Raw genomic sequence first — 25,300 nt, 5'->3', positions numbered from 1 at the left:
ATATCTTTATATATGCTACTAGATACAGGGACTGTTAGGCAGGGATTTAGCAATGTGCACCCAGAACTGGTCGTGGTTCTGGGTGGATATTACATCTGACACGCTCACTTCAACAGTATGGACAAGTGGCATAGGTGTACTGCTGGTTTTGCCTTACAACATCGGAAGAGGATAGAAACTGGCAGGAGCCAGCGATCTTTCCAGTTCTGAGCATGCTACTTCTCGCCTAGGGAGCTGACCACCGCTGATTTCTTACAGGAGGGGCTGGTAGACTAGGCAATGAGCAGTACACAATAGAATTACACACCCATCGGTTCTTAAGAACAGAGAGGATTTTTCATAAGAGGGAAATTGCAAACTTACGCATTTATGATGAGACAATCCTTTACAAAAAAAAACCCATCAAAGAAAAGGATTCTACTTTATTTACGTTTTCACAAAAAAAATATTTAAACACAACATTTTGAACAAAACGATCTTTAAAACTTTAAACCTTATATAATGTTTCTCACTGTAAATAGTAATGTAACATCTCTATTTAAGGGATGAGACGTCGATTTTGGGAAACACCACATTTCCGCTCATTGCGCATGGAATGAGAAGTTCTCTGTAATTCAAAGGTAAATGTTTCTCAATGAGAACGTTGAGAGAAGTGCGGTCAGTCACCAGCCGCTGCCTGCGGGAGGAGAAGATACAATATGGTCAATGGGATATAAACCGGTGTGATACAAATGAGACAAGTATGAGTGTGTGACTGGGTTAAGATAGGTATCCAGTCTTCAGAATAGGTGATTATGGAGGTCATGCTGTCCATATGCTACAATCTTAGAGCGTTATGCTGTGATCATGAAGTGTTAACTTTGTGAAAACAACATACCGGAGAACTTTGAAATGTTATACTATAAATCAATAGCAAACAAACCTTGGGTTGTTATGTTGTAATTAGTCACAACCAACCTTGAAGCACTATGCTGTGATCATAAAACTTAACAACATACTACGCAACTGCAAGAATCTGATGATCTGGCTAAAACATACTGCGCAGCCCTGATGGAGGAGGATGTGGGAGCTGTGTATAAAAAGGGGGGCCCTGCTCAGCGAGTTAGGGACGTTCCAGAAGGTACAGTGGACACACTTCTGTGAGAAGACCAGAGTATTCTCCTTCTCGCTGACACTGAGGTCCCTCCGGTTAAGAAGTGATGTTACAATACTTTGGTAATGTATTGATGCTTAATTTCTCTATATACTATGATTTACATTGATTGTATGATTTACATTAATTGAATCAATAGAACAGGGCAATATTGTTTCTGCCATTCCATAATTGATTATCCTGAAGCAATCTAATAAATTGTCACATTATTGTTCTACCACAAAACTGTATTCAGCGTGCATAATTTGTATATTAGTGAGTGCTACGTAAGTAAGGGCATATCTGCTCTGTCACTTTGAAGAGGTAAGACAACCAGACATGTAATAGACATGTCAGAGACAATAGGAGTATACAGAGTGGTTCTCCTGGAAGTGTCAATGCCCAGAAAAAGGTCTCTAAAATGGAAGGTCATTGACAATGCTTTCTTGGATCGATAAAAAGCATTGTAATATTCCAGTGGGATTTAGGAGGTATACACTGGAATAAGCTAGGAGGAGTACAAATGGCGCGGCAGGGAGCGTGCTCCATCTGAGGTCCCTGGTGGTCATGTGGGGAGGCGAGTGGGTCTCACTAGCTTTGCACAGAGGTTATAGTATTCCAGCTAGGATTATTTATTACCCATTTGTAAATTAAAGGGGTATTCCTATCTCATACATTTATGACAGATCCATAAATGTATAGGACATTTGGTCCTGCCAATGGAACTTCAGAAACCTCAAGAACAGAGTCCATATTACATTTGTACTACCGGCATGCACTCCGCTATACCTGACTGTTGCTTCACATGGCCATGCCGAGGTCGGTAGAAGTTGACCTCACCTTATCAAGAGAAGCTCCATGTCAGCCCGCATTATGGTTTTCCTCTTGGCGTGAGCAGCGTATGCAGACAGATCTCTTGTCAGCTGGGTCATATACTTATCTAAACTGTGGAGACAAAAAAAGAGAAATATAAGGAATTATTGCTGTGTGTGGTGTTTTTTTTACCACCAATAAGTCCTAGTTACATAGGCTGAAAAAAGCCTTAGGTCCATCTAGTTCAACCTTTCAGCTAAACAAGTCCAACAATTCCATCCTCTCATCATACGGGATTCTTCCGTTACTTGTAGTAGTCTAGTTGCCGCCTTTGAACTGACTAACTTCTGAATACCCTTTTTAGATCGTGGAGCCCAAAATTGGATCCCATATTCAAGATGTGGCCTCACAAGTGATTTATAGAGTTGGGATCACTGGATCTAATCTCTCTTTTTATACACCCTAAAATCTTGTTTTCTTTAGCAGCTGCTGCCTGGCATTGAGTGCTGCTGCTCAGCTTATTTGTAATGAGAATACCCAAGTCCTTCTCCTGTTCTTTAATCCTGAGTTTACTTCCATTTAATGTATACGCAGCTATAGGATTACTCCGTCCTAGGTGCATTACTCTACATTTATCAACATTAAATCTCATTTGCCAAGTATCTGCCCATTCTGACATTTTAACCAGATCTTTTTGTAATATTGTACTATCAACGTCAGTTTTTAATATCCTACATAGTTTGGTGTCATCAGCAAAGCCTGACACTTTACTATCAATCCCATCCACAAGATCATTAATAAAGAGATTAAAAAGTCGGTCCTAGCACAGATCCCTGCAGCACCCCACTGCTGCCCATTTAGAGAATGTACCATTTATGACGACTCTTTGTTTCCTATCTTTTAACCAATTCCTTACCCAGTTCCCCTAGTCCTTGCTTCTGGAGCTTTAGTATAAGGCTATTATGTGGTACAGTATCAAATGCCTTTGCAAAGTCCAAATAAATCACATCAGCTGCATTACCAATATCCAGGTTTGCACTTACCCCCTCATAGAACCCCAACAGGTTGGTTAGACATGACTTATCTTTCATGAATACATGCCGTCTATCAGTTATATATTATTTTCTCTAATATATCATTACATGTTATCTTTTAATATGCCTTCAAAAACTTTGGACACCACTGATGTCAGACTTATTGGATGGTAGTTGGCTGTATTATCCATCTTCTTACCTTGCTTAAAACAAGTTATCAATGGACAGCGGTGATGCGCCTCTGTGGTTACCTGCCAAATCGGGTGGTGAGGGCCCATGTGATCACCAGACCTTTGTAAAGCTACATATTCCCCCAATTTCTAGCAGCGGCATTGCACCAAACCAGCATATAATTTGGGGAAATTACAGGTTTAAAAATTTCTGATGGTCCCAAAGTCACACAGCCCCCGTATTCCACACATTTATCTCCTGGTGAAGAGCCTGAACTTTACACACCTTCCACCTAGGATAAATATTTACCAAGAGATACACCAAGCAAAATGAATCTCAATCTACTGTACAATCCAAAGATACTTCTACAAGAGAATTTGTAAATTCTTATTGCCTAGAAAATACAAAGCACTTTTGCAATTTACTGCTCTTTCAAATTTCTATCACTTTTGTTAACAAGTCGTTGCCTAGGAGACAGACCACTGCTTGTAATTTTGTAACTTGCTACAGAAAATGTTTACACACGCACCTATTTTGCAGCTCATTGCCTATATAAAGGGTGCAATATATATATACACATATTATATATACATATTATATATACATATACACACACACTACATACATATATATGTATGTGTATGTATATGTATGTGTATATGTATATGTATATGTATGTGTGTGTGTGTGTGATTGTGTATATTATATATATATACACATACACACACACACACACACACACACACACACATATATATATACACACACACACACACACACATATATATATATACACACACACACACACACACACACACACACACACACACACAGTGCCTACAAGTAGTATTCAACCCCCTGCAGATTTAGCAGGTTTGATAAGATGCAAATAAGTTAGAGCCTGCAAACTTCAAACAAGAGCAGGATTTATTAACAGATGCATAAATCTTACAAACCAACAAGTTATGTTGCTCAGTTAAATTTTAATAAATTTTCAACATAAAAGTGTGGGTCAATTATTATTCAACCCCTAGGTTTAATATTTTGTGGAATAACCCTTGTTAGCAATTACAGCTAATAATCGTCTTTTATAAGACCTGATGAGGCCGGCACAGGTCTCTGGAGTTATCTTGGCCCACTCCTCCATGCAGATCTTCTCCAAGTTATCTAGGTTCTTTGGGTGTCTCATGTGGACTTTAATCTTGAGCTCCTTCCACAAGTTTTCAATTGGGTTAAGGTCAGGAGACTGACTAGGCCACTGCAACACCTTGATTTTTTCCCTCTTGAACCAGGCCTTGGTTTTCTTGGCTGTGTGCTTTGGGTCGTTGTCTTGTTGGAAGATGAAATGACGACCCATCTTAAGATCCTAGATGGAGGAGCGGAGGTTCTTGGCCAAAATCTCCAGGTAGGCCGTGCTATCCATCTTCCCATGGATGCGGACCAGATGGCCAGGCCCCTTGGCTGAGAAACAGCCCCACAGCATGATGCTGCCACCACCATGCTTGACTATAGGGATGGTATTCTTGGGGTCGTATGCAGTGCCATCCAGTCTCCAAACGTCACGTGTGTGGTTGGCACCAAAGATCTCGATCTTGGTCTCATCAGACCAGAGAACCTTGAACCAGTTTGTCTCAGAGTCCTCCAAGTGATCGTGAGCAAACTGTAGACGAGCCTTGACATGACGCTTTGAAAGTAAAAAGGTACCTTACGGGCTCGTCTGGAACGGAGACCATTGCGGTGGAGTACGTTACTTATGGTATTGACTGAAACCAATGTCCCCACTGCCATGAGATCTTCCCGGAGCTCCTTCCTTGTTGTCCTTGGGTTAGCCTTGACTCTTCGGACAAGCCTGGCCTCGGCACGGGTGGAAACTTTCAAAGGCTGTCCAGGCCGTGGAAGGCTAACAGTAGTTCCATAAGCCTTCCACTTCCGGATGATGCTCCCAACAGTGGAGACAGGTAGGCCCAACTCCTTGGAAAGGGTTTTGTACCCCTTGCCAGCCTTGTGACGCTCCACGATCTTGTCTGATGGCCTTGGAATGCTCCTTTGTCTTTCCCATATTGACCAAGTAGGAGTGCTGTTCACAAGTTTGGGAAGGGTCTTAATTAGTCAGAAAAGGCTGGAAAAAGAGATAATTAATCCAAAACATGTGAAGCTCATTGTTCTTTGTGCCTGAAATACTTCTTAATACTTTAGGGGAACCAAAACAGAATTCTTGTGGTTTGAGGGGTTGAATAATAAATGACCCTCTGAATAAACTTTTATCGTTCCTTCCATGGGAGACCCAGACCATGGGTGTATAGCTAGCGCCTCCGGAGGACACACAAAGTACTACACTCAAACGTGTAGCTCCTCCCTCCGGGCTATATACACTCCCTGGATGACAATCTACCCAGTTCAATGCTTTGTGTTTCAGGAGGAGGATACACACACTTGCATTCTCTGATATTTTTTTTCTCATTTTTATTTTATTTTAAAGATTTGGAAGAAAAGCGGGTCCAGTCTGGACTCCCGGCATGTCCCTTCACACCCCACTCTGTCGGCGGTGCTGTTAAGGTTGACTTTATAAGGCTGGAGCCTTCACATGCCGCGCTCCTTCACATCCTCTAAGAGGCTCTGGGTTGAAGTGGGAGCCTCCACGGTCCTCTCTGCTTGCAGAAGACCGGTCTCCATCCGCAGCCCTGTCTGGTCCCTGCTGGAAGGAGCATTTACCCCCCTCTCCAGGGACATGGCCCTGCATCTCAAAGCTAAGTATAGAGACGTTTTTCAGGGGTCCCGGGTACTTTTATTAGGGGGACAGTATGTGTTTTAGCGTTACTGTAAATTCCGGCCGATTCTGGGGATTTCCCCTGAGAACCGCACCGAAGGTGCCTGCTCGTCGGCCGCATTGTTAAATCTAGGCCCCGGCTTCTGTTTGGGCCTAGTTTCGGTTTTGGCTTCTCTGCATGTTTTGCATACAGCGCCGCCCACCGCCCGACCAGCAGAGGGGAGGGCACTCCTCTCTGGGGAGATGTTCCCTCCCCTGAATATCGTCCTGTATCTCTCTGCCCTCCGTTTTTCCCGCTCTTGGGCTTATACACGCCCCCCCTCTTTCTCCCAGCGCCATTTTCTCAGCGTTCTTACACTGGAGGGCGCTGGATGCTGCAGCTGCATACTATCAGGAAGGCTAACGCTTCACAGGGGAGCGGTGGAATCCGGAGGGCACACAGAGAGCACGGGCTGGTAAGCCACAACCTCTGGTTGTGGACTTTTATTACACTCTCAGGCATTCTACAGGAGTGTATTCTGGCTGCAGAGCCTCCACCTCAGCAGCATGTCTGTCACTAGGAGCAAGGCTGCAAACATGTACGCTATATGCACTGCTTGTAAGCTCATTCTGCCAGAGCCAAGCACATACCCACATTGTGATGCCTGTGCTAACATGGTTGTGTCTCAGCCTGGAGCCTCCGCAGGGGTCCCTCCGGCTGCTTTGGCCCCGGTGGCTGAACCCCCGGCTTGGGTAGCATCCTTTTCACAAGCTATTTCCAAGTCTTTTGCCGACTCCATGGGGCAGCTGTCCCGGACACTGCTGTCCATGCATTAGCCCCCTTCTCAGGGTGCTTCGGCTGCTCCTAGCTCTGCAGAGCTCCCAGAGCATGTCCCAGGACCCCGTCCCCCTAAACGGAGACGCAGGGACCCTTCTCCTTCCTCTTCCCACGGCTCTGATTCACGTGCCGAGGTGCAGGGCGAGGAGGACTCGTTTACTGTGGGCTCAGACGCTACCTCTATGTACCCCATTGACTTGTCTGAGGGTGATGCGGATGTTAGTGACTTGATTGCGTCCATTAACTCCGTACTGAACCTCAACCCACCAGAGTCTGAGGAACAAGCCTCTCTGGTAGAGATACACCAGTTTACCTTACCTAAGAAAGCTAAAAGTATGTTTTTTAACCACTCCAGCTTTCAGGCCACTGTTACCAAACCCAGGGCCTGTCCTGACAAACGTTTTCCGAAGCGTAGTTCAGATGACAGTTTTCCTTTTCCACCAGAGGTGGTTAAGGAATGGGCTCAGTCCCCAAAGGTAGACCCTCCGGTGTCCAGAATCTCAGCCCGCACAGTCGTGGCTGTGGCTGATGGCACTTCTCTTAAGGATCCCACTGACCGCCAGGTTGACCTTTTGGCCAAGTCTGTATATGAGGCGGCTGGAGCCTCGTTCTCCCCGTCTTTTGCGGCAGTGTGGGCTCTCAAGGCAGTCTCTGCCTCTCTGGAGGAGATGCATTCCCTCACCAGAGACTCTATGCCTGAGCTGGAGGCCTTCACTTCTCAAGCTTCGGCTTTTGCATCCTACGCCATGTCTGCCATCCTGGAGGCTTCTCACCGCACGGCGGTGGCCTCCGCTAACTCCCTCGCGATCCGCAGGATCTTGTTGCTTCGAGAGTGGAAAGCAGACGCTTCCTCAAAAAAGTACCTTGCGAGTCTCCCTTTTGCTGGGTCCCGGCTGTTTGGGGAACAGCTGGATGACATAATCAAGGAGGCTACTGGCGGGAAGAGTACTTCCTTGCCTCAATCTAAGGCCAGGAAACCTGTCCAGGGCAGGATCCAATCGAGGTTTCGTTCCTTTCGTTCCTCTAACTGGTCATCCTCGAAGCCCTTGACCGCGTCCACTACCGCAGCCAAGGATCGTAAATCGAACTGGCGCGCAAAGCCGCGTCCTCAAAAGACCGGAGGAGCCGCTGCCACTAAGGCAGCCTCCTCTTGACTATCTGGCCGAGCCAGCAACGTCCTTGGTCGGTGGCAGGCTCTCCCACTTTGGAGACGTGTGGTTCCAACACGTCACCGATCAGTCACCGGCTACAGAATAGAATTTTCTTCCAGCCCGCCAAACAGATTTTTTCTGTCCACACCCCCTTGCTCCAAGGCCGCCGCCTTCTCTCAGGCCGTAGCATCCCTGCAGGCCAACGGGGTAATTGTTCCGGTTCCCGCCCGGGAACGGTTCAGCGGTTTCTACTCAAACCTCTTTCTAGTCCCCAAGAAGGACGGTTCCTCCCGGCCCATCCTGGATCTCAAGCTTCTCAACAAGCATGTTCAGGTGCGGCACTTTCGCATGGAATCTCTGAGATCGGTCATTGCCTCAATGACCCAAGGAGATTTTCTGGCATCCATCGACATCAGAGATGCCTATCTGCATGTGCCTATTGCGGTCTCACACCAGCGTTTGCTACGCTTTGCAATCGGAGAGGAACATTTCCAGTTCATGGCTCTTCCCTTTGGCTTAGCCACGGCCCCTCGAATGTTCACCAAGGTCATGGCAGCAGTGGTTGCGGTCCTGCACCTCCAGGGATTGGCAGTGATTCCTTACCTGGACGACCTTCTAGTCAAGGCCTCATCCAGTGTAGACTGCCAGCGGAGTGTCTCTCTCACTGTCGCCACGCTAGTTCAGTTCGGGTGGCTTGTCAACCTGCCCAAGTCCACTCTGACCCCGACCCAGGTACTTATGTACCTAGGGATGCAATTCGAGACTCTGCCGGCACTTGTCAAGTTGCCCTTAGTCAAACAGCAGTCCCTTCGTCTGGCGGTGCGCTCTCTGCTGAGGCACCGCCGTCATTCCATCAGACACCTCATGCAGGTGCTGGGTCAGATGGTGGCGTCAATGGAAGCGGTTCCCTTTGCCCAGTTCCATCTGCGTCCCTTGCAGCTGGACATTCTCCGCTGTTGGGACAAGCGGATCTCTTCCTTGGACAGGCTGGTGGCTCTGTCATCACAGGCCAGGAACTCCCTTCAGTGGTGGCTTCAGCCTCTCTCCCTGTCACAGGGACGCTCCTTCCTGACTCCGTCCTGGGTGATCCTCACCACGGATGCCAGCCTCTCCGGTTGGGGAGCGGTATTTCTCCATCACCGAGCACAGGGCACTTGGACTCCGTCCGAATCAGCCCTCCCGATCAATGTGCTGGAGATCAGAGCTGTGTTTCTAGCTCTCCTAGACTTTCACCACCTGTTGGCGGGCAAGCACATTCGGGTTCAGTCGGGCAACGCGACAGCGGTTGCCTACATCAATCACCAGGGCGGGACTCACAGCCGTCTGGCGATGTTGGAGGTTCAACGAATCCTCCAGTGGACGGAGGACTTCAAGTCCACCATATCTGCAGTCCACATCCCAGGCGTGGAAAACTGGGAGGCCGATTATCTCAGCCGTCAAACCGTGGACGGCGGCGAGTGGGCCCTGCATCCGTCAGTGTTCAAATCGATCTGCCGCAAGTGGGGCACTCCGGAAGTGGATCTAATGGCATCCCGGCACAACAACAAGGTTCCGGTTTACGTGGCTCGCTCCCACGATCCTCAAGCTTTCGCAGCAGAAGCACTGGTTCAAGATTGGTCTCAGTTCCGTGTGGCCTATGTGTTTCCCCCTCTAGCGCTCTTGCCCAGGGTTCTGCGCAAGATCGGAACGGGGGGCCGTCGAGTCATACTCATTGCTCCGGACTGGCCCAGGCGAGCTTGGTACCCAGACCTGCTCCGCCTGTCCGTAGAGGTGCCGTGGCATCTCCCGGACCGCCCAGACCTTCTCTCTCAAGGTCCGTTCTTCCGCCAGAATTCTGCGGCTCTCAGATTGACGTGGCTCTTGAGTCCTGGATCCTGACGGCTTCAGGCATTCCCTCTGAGGTCATCTCCACCATGACTCAGGCTCGGAAGTTTTCCTCGGCCAAGATTTACCACAGGACTTGGAGAATTTTCCTGTCCTGGTGTCGCTCTTCCGGCCATGCTCCTTGGCCGTTCTCCTTGCTGACCATCCTGTCTTTTCTACAGTCAGGTCTACAGTTAGGTCTGTCCCTCAATTCCCTCAAGGGACAGGTGTCGGCTTTGTCGGTATTGTTCCAGCGGCGTATCGCCCGACTGGCTCAGGTGCGCACCTTCATGCAGGGCGCATCTCACATCATCCCTCCTTACCGGCGGCCCTTGGATCCCTGGGACCTTAATCTGGTCCTCACGGCCTTACAGAAACCCCCTTTTGAGCCTCTCAGGGAGGTTCCTTTGTCTAGACTTTCACAGAAAGTTGTCTTTCTAGTAGCCATAACTTCTCTCAGGAGAGTTTCTGATTTGGCTGCGCTTTCTTCGGAATCCCCCTTTTTGGTGTTTCACCAAGACAAGGTGGTTCTTCGTCCGACTCCGGACTTTCTCCCTAAGGTGGTGTCTTCCTTCCACCTTAACCAGGACATTTCATTGCCCTCTCTTTGTCCGGCCCCTGTGCATCGCTTTGAGAAGGCGTTGCACACCTTGGATTTGGTGCGGGCGCTCCGAATCTGTGTGTCACGCACCGCCGTTTTTCGGCGGTGCACCTCACTTTTTGTGCTAACCACGGGTCAGCGCAAGGGTCTCTCTGCTTCTAAACCGACCCTAGCTCGTTTGGTTAGGTCGGCTATCGCCGATGCCTACCAGTGTTCTCAGGTGCCTCCCCCGCCGGGGATTAAGGCGCACTCGACCAGAGCTGTCGGTGCCTCCTGGGCTTTCAGACACCAGGCTACGGCTCAGCAGGTGTGTCAGGCTGCCACTTGGTCCAGTCTGCACACTTTTTCGAAGCACTACCAAGTGCATGCTCATGCTTCGGCAGATGCGAGCTTGGGCAGACGCATCCTTCAGGCGGCTGTCGCCCATTTGTGAAGTTAGGTTTTGCCTACTTCTCAGTTTGGTTTATTTCCCACCCATAGACTGCTTTGGAACGTCCCATGGTCTGGGTCTCCCATGGAAGGAACGATAAAGAAAAAGAGAATTTTGTTTACTTACCGTAAATTCTTTTTCTTGTAGTTCCGACATGGGAGACCCAGCACCCTCCCTGTTGCCTGTTGGCAGTTTTTTTGTTCCGTGTGTTTCACCGGCTGTTAGTAGACAGAGTTCTGGTTTTGCCGAGTTTTACTCTATCTCTACTTATGGGTGGATGTCCTCCTTCAGCTTTTGCACTGAACTGGGTAGATTGTCATCCAGGGAGTGTATATAGCCCGGAGGGAGGAGCTACACGTTTGAGTGTAGTACTTTGTGTGTCCTCCGGAGGCGCTAGCTATACACCCATGGTCTGGGTCTCCCATGTCGGAACTACAAGAAAAAGAATTTACGGTAAGTAAACAAAATTCTCTTTTTCACAATTTAAAAAAAAAAAAAAAAGAAATAACATTCTTTTTTGCTGCAGTGCATTTCACACTTCCAGGCTGATCTACAGTCCAAATGTCACAATGCCAAGTTAATTCCGAATGTGTAAACCTGCAGGGGGTTGAATACTACTTGTAGGCACTGTATAATATAATATAATATAATATAATATAATATAATATAATATATAATACACACATACATACACACACACATGTATATACACACACATACATTCAGTACAGACGATAAGTTTGGACACACCTCATTGAAAGTGTTTTCTTTAATTTTCATGACTGAAAATTGTAGATTCACATTGAAGGCATCAAAACTATGAATTAACACATGTGGAATGAAATACTTAACAGAAAAGTGTGAAACAATTGAATGTCTTATATTTTAGGTTCTGCAGAGTAGCCACCTTTTGCTTTGATTACTGCTTTGCACACTCTTGGCATTGTATTGATGAGCTTCAAGAGGTTGTCACCGGAAATGGTTTTCAATTCACAGGTGTGCCCTGTTAGATTTGATAAGTGGGATTTCTTGCCTTATAAATGGGGTTGGGACCATCAGTTGCGTTGTGCAGAAGTCTAGTGGATACACAGCTGATAGTCCTACTGAATAGACTGTTAGAATTTGTATTATGGCAAGAAAAAAGCAGCTAAGAAAAACGATTGGCCATCATTACTTTAAGAAATGAAGGTCAGTCAGAAAAATTGGGAAAACTTTGAAAGTGTCCCCAAGTGCAGTGGCAAAAACCATCAAACGCTACAAAGAAACTGGCTCACATGTGGACCGCCCCAGGAAAGGACGACCAAGAGTCACCTCTGCTGCAGAGGATAGGTTTATCCGAGTCACCAGCCTCAGAAAATCGCAGGTTAATAGCAGCTCAGATTAGAGACCAGGTCAATGCCACACAGAGTTCTAGCAGCAGACACATCTCTAGAACAACTATTAAGAGGAGACTTTGTGCGGCAGGCCTTCATGGTAAAATAGCTGCTAGGAAACCACTGCTAAGGACAGGCAACAAGCAGAAGAGACTTGTTTGGGCTAAAGAACACAAGGAATGGACATTAGACCAGTGGAAATCTGTGCTTTGGTCTGATGAGTCCAAATTTGAGACCTTTGGATCCAACCACTGTCTTTGCAGAAAAGGTGAACAGATGGACTCTACATGCCTGGTTCCCTCCGTGAAGCATGGAGGAGGAGATGTGATGGTGCTTTGCTGGTGACACTGTTGGGGATTTATTCAAGATTGAAGGCATACAGAACCAGCATGGCTACCACAGCATCTTGCAGCGGCGTGCTATTCCATCCGGTTTGCATTTAGTTGGACCATCATTTATTTTTCAACAGGACAATGACCCCAAACACACCTCCAGACTGTGTAAGGGCTATTTGACTAAGAAGGAGAGTGATGGGGTGCTACGCCAGATGACCTGGCCTCCACAGTCACCAGACCTGAACCCAATCGAGATTGTTCGGGGTGAGCTGGTTTGCAGAGTGAAGGCAAAAGGGCCAACAAGTGCTAAGCATCTCTGGGAACTCCTTCAAGACTGTTGGAAAACCATTTCCGGTGACTACCTCTTAAAGCTCATCAAGAGAATGCCAACAGCATTGAAAGCCGTAATCAAAGCAAAAGGTGGCTACTTTGAAGAACCTAGAATATAAGACATATTTTCAGTTGTTTCACACTTTTCTGTTAAGCATTTCATTCCACATGTGTTAATTCATAGTTTTGATGTCTTCAATGTGAATCTACAATTTTTAGAGTCATGAAAATAAAGAAAACTCTTTGAATGAGAAGGTGTGTCCAAACATTTGGTCTGTACTGATATACAGTGTATATATCCTATGATGAAGAAGAATACGACCGCACCAACTGTAATTTTTCATCCGGTGAATCTTTATTCCATATTAAAGGTGTGCGCTGCAGGCGGGTGGAGGAGACCTGGATGCGGCCCCTCGCTGCGAACAACGGCCGTTTCGCCTCTAATTAGGCTTCTACGGGTCCACCAAATTGGGTAGAAGCCCAATTAGAGGCAAAACGGCAGTCGTCCGCAGAGAGGGGCCGCATCCATGTCTCCTCCACCCGCCTGCAGTGCACACCTTTAATATGGAATAAAGATTCACCGGATGAAAAATTACAGTTGGTGCGGTCATATTCTTCTTCCTTGGTACTATTTGGACTTTCTGTTCCTGTTTCGACCTGCACACTAAGCCGGATTCCACATCTGACAGCTGGTACTGTGTTTTCCCATTGAGGGGTGAGCCCATGGTGTGATGTGTGCACGTGTAGTGCAGGATTTTGCTCTTTCCTGATATTTAGATCCTATGATGAGCTGTATAATAAACGGATTTTTGTGTACTCACCGTAAAATCGTTTTCTCCTAGCCATCATTGGGGGACACAGGACCACGGGTGTTATGCTGCTTATCCATAGGAGGACACTAAGTAGATGCAAAAGATGTTAGCTCCTCCCCTGCAGTATACACCCCCTGGCCCAGCCAGGCTACTTCTGTATTAGTACACAAGCAGTAGGAGAATAAGTAACAACAAACGTGAGTGAATACTCCTAACAAAAAAGTATTGAGAATCAAAAAATTAAGGCCCAACAGGGCGGGTATTGTGTCCCCCAATGATGGCTAAGAGAAAACGATTTTACGGTGAGTACACAAAAATCCGTTTTTCTCTGACGCCTCATTGGGGGACACAGGACCATGGGACATCCTAAAGCAGTCCCTGGGTGGGTAAACAAACAACGCAACCCAAGGACTAGGAACCAGTCCCGGATAGCCAGGAGCGCCTACTGAGAGAGGTGCTCTACTGTCGTTTTCAGAATTTTCCTACCTAGGTTCGTCTCAGCCGAAGTCTGGGTATGGACTTGGTAATGCTCTGAAACATTATGTAGGCAAGACCAGGTCGTAGCCTTACACCTCTGTTCCACTGAAGCCTGATGCCTAATGGCCCAAGAGGCGCCAACTGCTCGCGTGGAATGAGTCCGCAGCCCACTAGGAATGGGCTTGAGTAGCAAGCGGTAGACTTCCTGGATCGCAGAGCGAATCCAGCGAGCCAGCGTTGCCTACGAAGCTGCCTGTCCTTTCTTATGCCTTTCAGGAATGACGAACAAGGAGTCCATGTTTCTAAAGAGGCTGTCCAGGATACGTAATATCCGAAAACCCTCACAAGGTCTAGCGAACGTAGAGACTTATCCACCCTATGGACTAGGTGTGGACAAAAGGAAGGCAGAACTATGTCCTTGTTCAAATGAAACGGGGAAGTAACCTTCAGAAGAAAATCTGGAAGGGGGTGTAGAACCACCTTATCCTGGTGAAAGATCAGAAAGGGTTCGCAGCCAGAGAGTGCTGCCAGTTCCAAAACTTGTCTGATGGACGTAATCGCCACTAAGAAGGTTACCTTCCAGGAGAGAAGAGCAAGAGAAGATTCCTTAAGAGGTTCAAAGGGGGACCTCTGGAGACCATCCAAAAACGAGATTGAGGTCCCATGGCTCCAGCGACCGTTTGTACGGGGGAACTAGATGGGAAATGCCCTGGAGGAAGGTCTTGACTTGCGGATTGCAAGCTAGACGGCATTGATAGAATATTGAGAGAGATGAAACCTGCCCCTTAAGGGAGCTGAGGGCCAACCCCTTTTGCAACCAGACTGCAAAAAAAAAAAAAAAAATCAAAAAAAGGGAAAGTTTTCCATGTACGGTGGTAAATACAGGATGAAAGCCGGCTTTCGGGCACTGATCATTGTGGAGATGAATGCGGGAGAGAATCTCGCTCTTGTTAAAGTCTAGGTCTCAATGGCCAGGCCGTCAGCTTCAGGGCTCTGAAGTTCTAATGGGAAATGGGCTCTTGGGTCACCAGGTCTGGGATGCTTAAGAGGCGCCATGAGCAATTGTACTAATTCGACGTCCCAGGAGCGCCTGGGCCAGTCCAGTGCTATTAGTATCACCGGAACTTCTTCTGCCTTGATCTTCCTGATTACTCGCGGCAGCAGGGGCAGAGCTGGAAATATGTAAAGTAGACGGAAGCGACTTCAGGAGGAGACTAGAGCATCCGCGCCAATGGACTGTGGATCATGTGACCTGGCTAAGAACGCGGGTACCTTTGCGTTCAACCTTGAGGCCATTAGATCCACGTCTGGTGTGCCCCAGCGAGTGCAGATGTGTGGGAACACTTCTGGGTGGAGAAACCACTCTCCGGCGGCCAGGCCTTGGCGACGTAGAAGGTCCGCCGCCCAGTTCTCTACTCCCGATATGTGTACAGCTGAAATCACACACCCCGTCGATTCAGCCCAGGTGAGGATCCTGGGGAGCTCGAGATAAGCTGTCTTGCTGCTGGTACCTCCCTGCCAATTGACAAATGCCACAGCTGTTGCATTGTCCAATTGGACCCGAATCAAACGACCTGCTAGCAGATGGGGGGGGGGGGGGAGAGAGACTACCTGAGCGCGAGAAAGGTTGCGTTGATTTTCAGGATTATTTCTGGGAAGGGAAGACTCCTGGGGCGTCCAACAACCCGAAGGAGTGTGTAGCCAGTACGCTGCTCCCTAGCCTAAGAGGCTGACGTCCCTGGTCAGGAGTAGCCAGTCCACTTGGGAGAGAAAATCTGCCTCTCGATATGGAAGAGGGCTGAAGCCACCAGAAAAGCGCATACCTCACTGAAAGTGTCAGGTGAAAAGTTCGTCCAAGGAAAAAAGGGGCTCTTGTTCCAGGGCAGCTAGAAGCGCCAGCTGCAGTGGGCAGTAGCGTGGCTAAGCGAGCGGCACTGCCTCTATAGCCGCCACTATCCTACCTAGCACTCTCACACTGAATCATATGGAGCGAGAGGAGTACGTAGAAGGCAGTGTACCACCTGTTGTAGAGCGGTCGCCTTGTCTTGAGGGAGAAATATCAAGCCCCGGAGGGTGTCCAGGGACATGCCCAGGGCCCAGGGAGGTGACAGATTTTGACGGGACCGGGGATGATTTGACTGGAGTCAGAAGCCACCCTAAGCGGGATAGGGTGCCCACAGAGATCTGCACGCTGGTTGAGCCCTTGATGAGGAGGTCATCCAAGCAAGGCAAAACAGCCACTCTCCTGGCGTGAAGGGCACTCATGGCGGCCGCCATGACCTTGGTGAAGACCCTTGGTGCTGTGGCAGGGCCGAGGGTAGGGCTACAAATTAAAAAAAGAAGTCCTGAACCGCAAAGCGGAGGAACTTTTGTTGAGCTGGGGTGATGGGTATGTGCAGGTACGCGTCCCTGATAGCTATGGAGGCAAGGAATTCTCCTTTGACCATAAAGGTAATAATGGACCATAGGAACTCCATTCTGATTCTCCTTACGTGCACATGTTTGCTCAGGTGTTAGAGATCCAGGATAGGTCGAACCGACTCGTCCTTTTTTGGGGACCACAAGAGGTTGGAATAGAGGGCCTTGAACCTCTCACCGTCCGGAACAGGCACCATCACCCCCGCCGTTTGGAGGGAGTGGATTGCTGAGGAGAAGGCCTCGCGGTGTTTTGGAGCCTTTTGTGGGGGTTTGAGAGAAAAGACCGACCCGGGAATCGGGTCCGGAATTCAATGTGGTAACCGGAAGACACAGGGTGTCGCACCCATTTGTGGTCTAAGGCGGCAGCCCAGATGGAGGAGGACGAGACTCCTCGGTCTTTGTCTCGACTGCCAGGACGAGGTGGACTCGGGAAGGGCTGAGAAGGTCGGGCTCTACGTGTCTAGTAAAAAACGTCCTGGGCTAGAGTTGAGGGAGGGAGATACTCTTTTCCTCCCGTGGCGTCAGGAAAAAGCCTGTCCAGACGATCGCCAAACCATTGGTCTGGAAAGGAGTACTGTGAGGCTCGTTAGGGACAGAGTCCGCTCTCCATTATCGGAACCAGAGGGCCATACGGCTGGCTATGGTATTTGAGGCGGCAAAAACTGCGCAGGTAGCAGCGTCGAGGGAGGCCTGCATGAGGTACTCCGCCGCCGCAGCTGTGAACTGTTACATCTGTGAGGGTCTGAGGAAAACTGGTATTCTTGGTGCCTGTGCGACCCACACGGAAGGAGAGAGGGCCCCGCGGCCTCAAGGTGGAGCGATCGAGCTGCTCCACTTGTCTGTCTGTCAGGTCCTTGAAAAAAGATAAAGTAAAAGACAGGAGGCGGAAAGCCGGGTGAGGGTCCACCGAGGCCGGATCGGCCCAGCCCTTAGAGACAGCTAAGCCAAAGGGGTACCGGAACTCCATGAGTTTATGGATACCGAAGCGGCGTTAAACTTTTTTTTTGCGGTTTCTTCACCCTTTTAAAGGAGACCGCAGGGTCAGTAGTAGTGGATAGGAGATCTTCCACATGCAGAGTTTGGTTGATTGCTGCAATAAGGGAGTCCATCGCAGCTTGATCGCTCGGGGAGGTTGAAACCAAGGAATCATCCTGGTACAAACATCATCCCCCTTCCTCCGGCTCCTCAGAGACCATGGAACATGTGGGAGAACCCCATTTGTGTACCCCCAAGGAAGAACCCTGGGGGTCATGCCCTTTTTCTGATCTGCAACCGGTGAAGCAGAGGGCTGATTCTTATCAGAAGGACCCTCTATAGAGGTGTCATCAGGCTGCGTTCTGTCCAGGGGCCCCGAGGGGTGTGAGGACGATGTTGCATAGCCAGCACCGAGTTCTTGGAACTGTGCCCAGTCCAGGGGACTGGGAACCATAGGCTCTGGGCTGGCAGCGGTTACTGCAGTGGTGGCGGAGGGGGGGGGGGGGTGGGGAGCTACAGTGGCACCGGACACACGGAAGGAAGAGGTGGTATCAAACCCTAGTAGTTCAGTGTGGCAGGTAGTGCAGGCTGAACATTAAAAGTCTTATAGCTGTTACTGTTTAGTTGTGCAGGGCATAAAACATGTGACTGCAGCTGTAGCTTATCGCGTGTCGGAGGGGGCGGGGCTTAGCTCCGACAAGAACATCGTCATGAGGAAATAGAATAAAATGGTGGGAAGGGACTCCCCTTCCCCCCTCCAGCCCTGCACAACAACGGTGGACAGAAAAAAACTCCATAAGTGTACCGCAGCTGCGGGTGCACTGAGTCCTGGGATCTCTCCCCCTCTCCCCGCCACAGGTGGAATGCTATGCAGGAGTCTGCAAACAGCCCATGTGAATCCAGACAGTGACTTCTGCTCCAATTCATGTCAGGAAGGATTCCGCAGTTAAAAATCATGTCAGGGAGGAGTCCTCAGGTAAAATTCCTGTCAGGGAGGATTCCGCAGGTAAAATTCCTGTCAGGGAGGATTCCTCAGGTAAAATTCCTGTCAGGGAGGATTCCTCAGGTAAAATTCCTGTCAGGGAGGATTCCTCAGGTAAAAATCCTGTCAGGGAGGATTCCTCAGGTTAAATTCCTTTCAGGGAGGATTCCTTAGCTACAATTCCTGTCAGGGAGGATCTCACCTAAGCTCCAGTGTAGAGATTCTGACACCTGCTGTGTCTGGTCACACTTGGTGAAGAGCGTGTATCAACTCAGAGTCTGCCAGAGGGACTGATGAAGTTTGGTATCGGCTCTGGAAAAATCGGTGCCATCAGACCCGTCGTCCAATGAGTAACAGCCCAGGATCCAGCGTCGCAGGAGGGGGTACGGGGAGGCAACACTCCACGTTCCCGCCTGTTGATGGTTTTGGGAAATCGGTCCCCGAAGGAAACAGTCGCCCTCTAAAAACAAAAAATTCTTGCTGCAGTAGTCTGCAGAGATGTGCCTCCTATAGACACTAAGCTAAAACTGGAGTAGCCTGGCTGAGCCAGGGGGTGTATACTGCAGGAGAGGAGCTAACATCTTTGCATCTACTTAGTGTCCTCCTATGGATAAGCAGCATAACACCAATGGTCCTGTGTCCCCCAATGAGGCGTCAGAGAAAGTTATATCTTACATACCTTGGGGTATTCTTGTGTTTTAAGTCTCCTTATAATTTTTCTCTCTATATATATATATATATATATATATATATATATATATATATATATATATATATATATATATATATATATATATATATATATATATATATATATATATATATATATATGACAAGTTGTAAGAAAAAAAGATAAATAAATGAAAAATTATATATCTATATCTATCTCTTGGGGTCTCAAGAGCGGCTAAAAATTTTAATAAGTAGTGAATTGCTTCTATTTAGAAGCAGAACCCAAATACATAGATGAGTTTAATAGGATATTCCATAAGTAATTCCCTCTTTAAAGCCTTACCAGGTTTCCACATCTTCAAGAGCGTCCTTAGAGACTCGCATCTGAGCATGTTTGCTAACTATATGCTTCACTTGCTTCCTGGGAAGCACTGACCCTGATTTTTTAGGCTTTGGGCTTTTTGTTCTCTGGACCTTCATGCGGACAGCAACTGGTTTAACTGCGCTTCTAATATAAAAAAAAAAAAAAAAAAAAAAAAAATTATATACATTCTGGATCATCAACATAACTCTGCAAACCCTGTGTGTAAATCTAATATATAAAGCTGTGTGCACGCATATATATATTACACATACCACATACAGTGCTGGCCAAAAGTATTGGCACCCCTGCAATTCTGTCAGATAATACTCAGTGTCTTCCTGAAAATGATTGCAGTCACAAATTCTTTGGTATTATCTTCATTTAATTTGTCTTCAATGAAAAAAAAATAAAAAAAATTGTCAAAACCAAATTGGATATAATGCCACACCAAACATAAAAAAGAATTTTGTTACTTACCGTAAATTCTTTTTCTTATAGTTCAGTCATGGGAGACCCAGACCATGGGTGTATAGCTACTGCCCCCGGAGGATACACAAAGTTACTACACTCAAAACGTGTAGCTCCTCCCTCCTAGCATATACACCCCCTGCTAGCCAGTCCTAGCCAGTTTAGTGCAAAAGCTGAAGGAGGACATCCACCCACAAGAAGAGACAGAGTAAAATCCGGAAGAACCTGAACCTCTGTCTACAACAATAACAGTCGGTGAAGACACACGGAACAAAAAAACCTGCCAACAGGCAATAGGGAGGGTGCTGGGTCTCCCATGACGGAACTATAAGAAAAAGAATTTACGGTCAGTAACAAAATTCTCTTTTTCTTCATCGTTCCTATGGGAGACCCAGACCATGGGACGTTCTAAAGCAGTCCATGGGTGGGAATAAACAGACAACTGAGAAGCAGGCAAAACCTAACTTCACAAATGGGCGACAGACGCCGGAAAGATGCGTCTGCCCAAGCCCGCGTCTGCCAAAGCATGAGCATGCCTTGGGTAGTGCTTCGAAAAAGTATGCAGACTAATTCGAGCTGCAGTCTGACAGACCTACTGAGCCGTAGCCTGGTGCCTGAAAGCCCAAAAGGCACCGACAGGTCTGATCAAATGTGCTCTGATCCCCGGTGGGGAAGGCACTTGAGTACACTTGTAGGTCTCGGAAATGGCCGACCTAAGCCAACGAACCAGGGTCGGCTTAGATGCCGAGAGACCGCTACGCTGACTAGCAGTCAGCACCAGAGAGAGGTGCACCGCCTAATAACGGCGGTGCGAGACACAGATCCGGAGCGCCCGCACCAGATCCAGGATATGCAACGCTTCCTCAAAGCGATGAACAGGAGCCGGACAAAAGGAAGGCAGGGAAATTGCCCCGGATAAGAAGCAGTAACCACCTTAGGGAAAAAAGTCCGGAGTCGGACGGAGACCACCTTGTCTTGATGCAAAAGACCAAAAAAGGGGGTGACTCCGAGAGAGTGCAGCCAGAACTCTCTGGCGGGAAATTATAGCCACTAGAAAGACTACTTTCTGTGAAAGATGAAACAAAGAAACCTCCCTAAGAGGCGCAAAGGGGGGTTTCCGGGAACCGGGAGGACCGGATTAAGGTCCCAGGGCTCCATAGGCCGCCGGAAAGGCGGAATGATGTGAGATGCGCCCTTAAAGGAGCGCACCGGAGCCAGCCGGACGATACGCCGCTGGCACATACTGACAGAGCCGAGACCTGTCCCTTAATGAGGGATAGTCCTAGCTGTAGACCGGACTGTGGAAGGGACAGGAGGGTCGGCAAGGCCAAAAAGGTCAAAAGACACTTTGGAGCTCGAGTCATAGTGGAGATCACTTCAGGAAGGATACCAGAAGTCGCCATGATCCAGGATTCAAGAGCTACACCGTCAATCTGAGAATCCAGAATTCTGACGGAAAAAAACTGACCTTTTGAGAAAAGGTCTGGACGGTCCGGAAGATGCCATGGCAACCCAACGGACAGAAGGAGCAGGTCCGAGTACCAAGCCTGCCTGGGTCAGTCTGGAGTATGAGAATGACTCGACGGCCCCCTTTACTGATCTTGCGCAGGACTCTGGACAAGAGGTAGAGGGTGAAATACGTAAAGAGACGAAGCTGGGATCAAACATGAACCAGTGTGTCTACCGCAAAACCTGAGGATTGTGGACCACGGTTGGATAGCTGAAATAGTCTGCCTCGCAGTTTTCACATCTAGGATGTGGGCTGCGGATACGGTGGACTAGGAGTCCCTTGTCCACTGAAGGATGTTGAGCCGCCAAGATTGCCAGGCGGCTGAGTGTCCCGCCCTGGAAGTTGATGTAGGAAAACGCTGTCACGTTGTCCGACTGGACTCGAATGTGCCTGGCCGCCAACAGATGGTGAAGGCTTAGAGAGCTAGAAATACAGCTCTGATTTCCAGCACATTGATCCAGAGGGCTGATTCGGACAGAGTCCAAGCGCCCTGCGCTCCACGGTGGAGATATACTGCTCCCAAGGCGGAAAGACCAGCATCCTGGTGAGGATCACCCGGGACGGGGCCAGGAAGGAGCGTCCCTGAGACAGAGTGGCCGAAGCCACCACTGAAACGAGCCCCTGGTCAGTGGCGAAGCCACCACTCCCGTGGAAGGAGGGAATTCGCGTGTACAGCGGAAAACATCCAGTCCCAGAGGACGCAGGAGAAACTGGGCAAGGAATCGCTTCCATTGACGCCACCGTCTGACCAGCACCTGTATTTGGTGTCTGATAGAACGACGTCGACCGCCAGCGGAGGGACTACTGATCGACTAAGAGCAGCTTCACAAGTGCCGACAGAGCCTCAAATTGCGTTCCTGAGAACCTCTGGTTCGAAGTCAGAGTGGACTTGGACAGGATGACAAGCCACCCGAATAGGTTAGAGTGGCGAGGAGTGAGCGAAGCACTGTGCCAAGAGTCTGCACTGGATGAAGCCCCGACAAGAAGGCCGTCCAGGGCAAAAGATCACTGCCAATCCCTAGGGGTGCAGGACCCTAATCACAGCTGCCCCAATGAGAATACTCGAGGGGCCGTGGCTAACCCCAACGGAAGAGCCACGAATTGGACCACTCCGATTGCAGAACGTAGTCAACGCTGGAGTGAAACTGCGATTGACCCCTGCAGATAGGCATCTCTGATGCCGATGGGTGCTAGGGAATCTCCTTGGGTTCTTGATTGATCCGGTGAAAAACACACGGAACAAGACCGAGACTCCATGTGAAAACGCCACACCTGACCATGCTTGAAGAAAAGCTAAAGATCCAGGTCGGAAGGCACCGCCCTCTTCGGGGACTAGGATTAGATTTAAGCAAAATCTCAGAACCGTTCCCAGTCGGGAACCGGTACAATTACTCCATTGGCCTGCAAGAAATGCCACGGCCTGTGAGAAGGCGGCGGCCTTGGAGCCCGGGAGGAGTTGACAGAAAAAATCTGTTTGGCGGGTGGACAGAATTTCCATCCTGTAGCCATGGGAGATATAATCCCGCCCCCACTGAACGGAGACGTGTTAGAACCATACGTCGCCAAGTGGAGAGAGCCTGCCACCGACCAAGGAGGTTGTTGGCGTGGCTAGATAGCTCGGAGGAAGCTGACTCAGTGGCAGCATCTCCTGCGGTCTTCTGAAGACGCAGCTTCGAGCCATTTGGGTTCTATGAACCTAGGCTGAGCTAGAGGACGATCAGATGGAGGAACGGAAACCACCGAAACCTCAACTGATTCCTGCCCTGGACAGGTTCCCTGGTTTAGGTTTGTGGCAAGGAAGAACGCTCCCCGCCAAGAGCTTCCTTAATTTCATCCAGTTGGTTCCGAAGAGACTGGTCCCACCAAAGGGGAGCCCAGCAAGGAACCTCTATAGAGGCATCTGCCTTCCATTTCCGAAGCCACAGGAGCCTGCGGATAGCGAGGAAAGTAGCCAAGACCACCGCCGTGCGGTGTCCAGCATGGCAGACCTGGCATAGGATGAAAAGACTGAAGTCTGGAAGTTCAGGCAACCGTTTTGGGCATAGAGTCCCTGTGAGGGAATGCATCTCCTCCAGAGAAGCAGAGAAGGTATAAAAAAAACCGCACTGCTGTAAGCTGAGGAGAACGAAGCTCCTGCCGCCCCCATACCGACTTGGCCAAAAGGACAACCGGAGCGGACCGCAAAACCTTAAGTGAGGAGCCATCAGCCACTGACATAACGGTCCGGGCTGAGCCACCTGAGGTGAATGAGCCCACTTCTTGACCACCATTGGTGGACAGGGAAAAAAACAGTCCTCAGAATCACGCTTCATGGGAAGCGACTGTCAGAGCGGGACCCTGGGCTTGGTCACAGTGGCCTGAAAACTGGAGTGGTTAAGGAACACACATTGTGTTCTCCTAGGCAAGGTAACTCCGGCGGATTGAGGTCCAGTACAAAATTAATGTACCGTGGGATCCCTATAGAGGTGCCGTCAGCCACTGATACAACTATCCGGGCTGAAAGTCTAGACACCGGAGGGACCACCCTTGGCGAATGAGCTCACTCCTTGACCACCTCTGATGGGAGGGGGAAACAGGCAGCAGAACCCCGCTTTGGGGTCTGACAGGACAGGCTGTGGGCTTGGACACAGTGGGCTGAAAACTGGAGTGGTTAAGGAACACACTCCTTGTCCTGTTAAAGGTATACTGATGCCTTTCTGCCAGCGGGGAATACTCCCCTGATACAGGCGGATGGAGGTCCAGTACAAGTATAATGGACGCAATCCAATCATTAGCATCTGCGTCACCTACGGACGGATCAATGGTACATAAAGTAGCGTCCGAGCCCCTGGTAGAGACATCCTCCTCGTCCAGTGAGTCAGCTCGTAATCAGAGCTGCGGGACGGGGGAGAACAGGGGACCCTGCGTCTCCCTGTCAGGAGGACGGGGTCTGAGACCAGAAGGAGAGTCCTCTGTGAGCTTTGCTGAGCGAGCTGTAGCAGAAAACGCCCTGAGAAGGGGGCTGCATGCTCAGCAGATGCCGGGACAGCCGACCCCTGGAGGATTCCAGCCAAACCAGGGGTCAGCCACCGAAGCCGGAGCAGCTGGAGGGACCACTAATGAGCCTCCAAGCTGAGGGGCCACAGTGGTTATGAGCTCGGTACAGCCGTACGAGACTACCTGCAGTGGATAATAAAAACAGCCTGCAGCCTCGCTCAGTGAGACATGCTGCAGAGGTGGGGGCTTTTAGAATGGCCCCCCGCATATATAAACAGATAAAATAAGCAGCTGCACAAACCGGAGGTTGTGGCTGCCAAATCGTTTAAACATACATGTCTGTGCCCTCTATCCCTCAGCCCAGGCCCCCACCTGTCACAGCGTGGAATCTCTGTGCCTGTGCAGGCACAGAGAACGCTGAGAAAATGGCGACCGGAGCGAGGAGAGAGGGGGCGGGGCCTACTCTGAGAGCGGCAAATGAGGTAGCCAGGGCAGGGAATCCTTCCTCAGTGAGGAGTGTCCCTTCCCTATGCTGCACAGCCGCTGGGCGGAGCCACACTGTCCCTCTGCCTGACATGCAGAGACAGTGGAAACCGAAACTAGGCCTCAGGCAAAGCCGGGGCCTAGAGTAAAACATGCGGCCGGCGTGCAGGCACCATCGTCGCGGTTCTCCAGTGAAAACTGGAGAACCGGCCGGAAACGTTAACACAAAACATAAAACACACTCCCCCAATAAAGAAATATACAGGACCCCTGGAAAGACCACTTCTGTGGTAATAACGTCTCATATACTTAGCTTGTGAGACGCAGGTTGCCAGGTCCCTGGGGG

General features: G+C 49.2%; 1 protein-coding gene across 1 annotated transcript; it reads right to left on the bottom strand.

Annotated features, from left to right (window-relative positions):
* Positions 1 to 443: 443 nt before the first annotated feature.
* CENPT (centromere protein T) lies at positions 444 to 19,661 on the bottom strand. Its single transcript, XM_075326824.1, has 3 exons — positions 19,497 to 19,661; positions 1,973 to 2,077; positions 444 to 676 (listed from the first exon to the last, which is right to left on the bottom strand). Exons 1-3 carry the CDS (start codon positions 19,631 to 19,633, stop codon positions 535 to 537), a joined length of 384 nt encoding a protein of 127 aa, XP_075182939.1. The 5' UTR covers positions 19,634 to 19,661; the 3' UTR covers positions 444 to 534.
* Positions 19,662 to 25,300: the final 5,639 nt, after the last annotated feature.

Source organism: Anomaloglossus baeobatrachus, chromosome 10, assembly GCF_048569485.1.
Source record: "Anomaloglossus baeobatrachus isolate aAnoBae1 chromosome 10, aAnoBae1.hap1, whole genome shotgun sequence".
NCBI lineage: Eukaryota > Metazoa > Chordata > Amphibia > Anura > Aromobatidae > Anomaloglossus > Anomaloglossus baeobatrachus.
This window is presented reverse-complemented; position numbering and strand designations above follow the sequence as displayed.

Bases quoted from the DNA above. Each gene is read 5' to 3' on its own strand.
- CENPT (XM_075326824.1), bottom strand. From the start codon at position 19,633: ATGAAGGTCCAGAGAACAAAAAGCCCAAAGCCTAAAAAATCAGGGTCA. The intron at 2,078-19,496 runs GTAAGGCTTTAA...TTGTCTCCACAG, and splicing joins CTTGAAGATGTGGAAACCTG to TTTAGATAAGTATATGACCC. The intron at 677-1,972 runs GTGAGGTCAACT...CTCCTCCCGCAG, and splicing joins ATGGAGCTTCTCTTGATAAG to GCAGCGGCTGGTGACTGACC.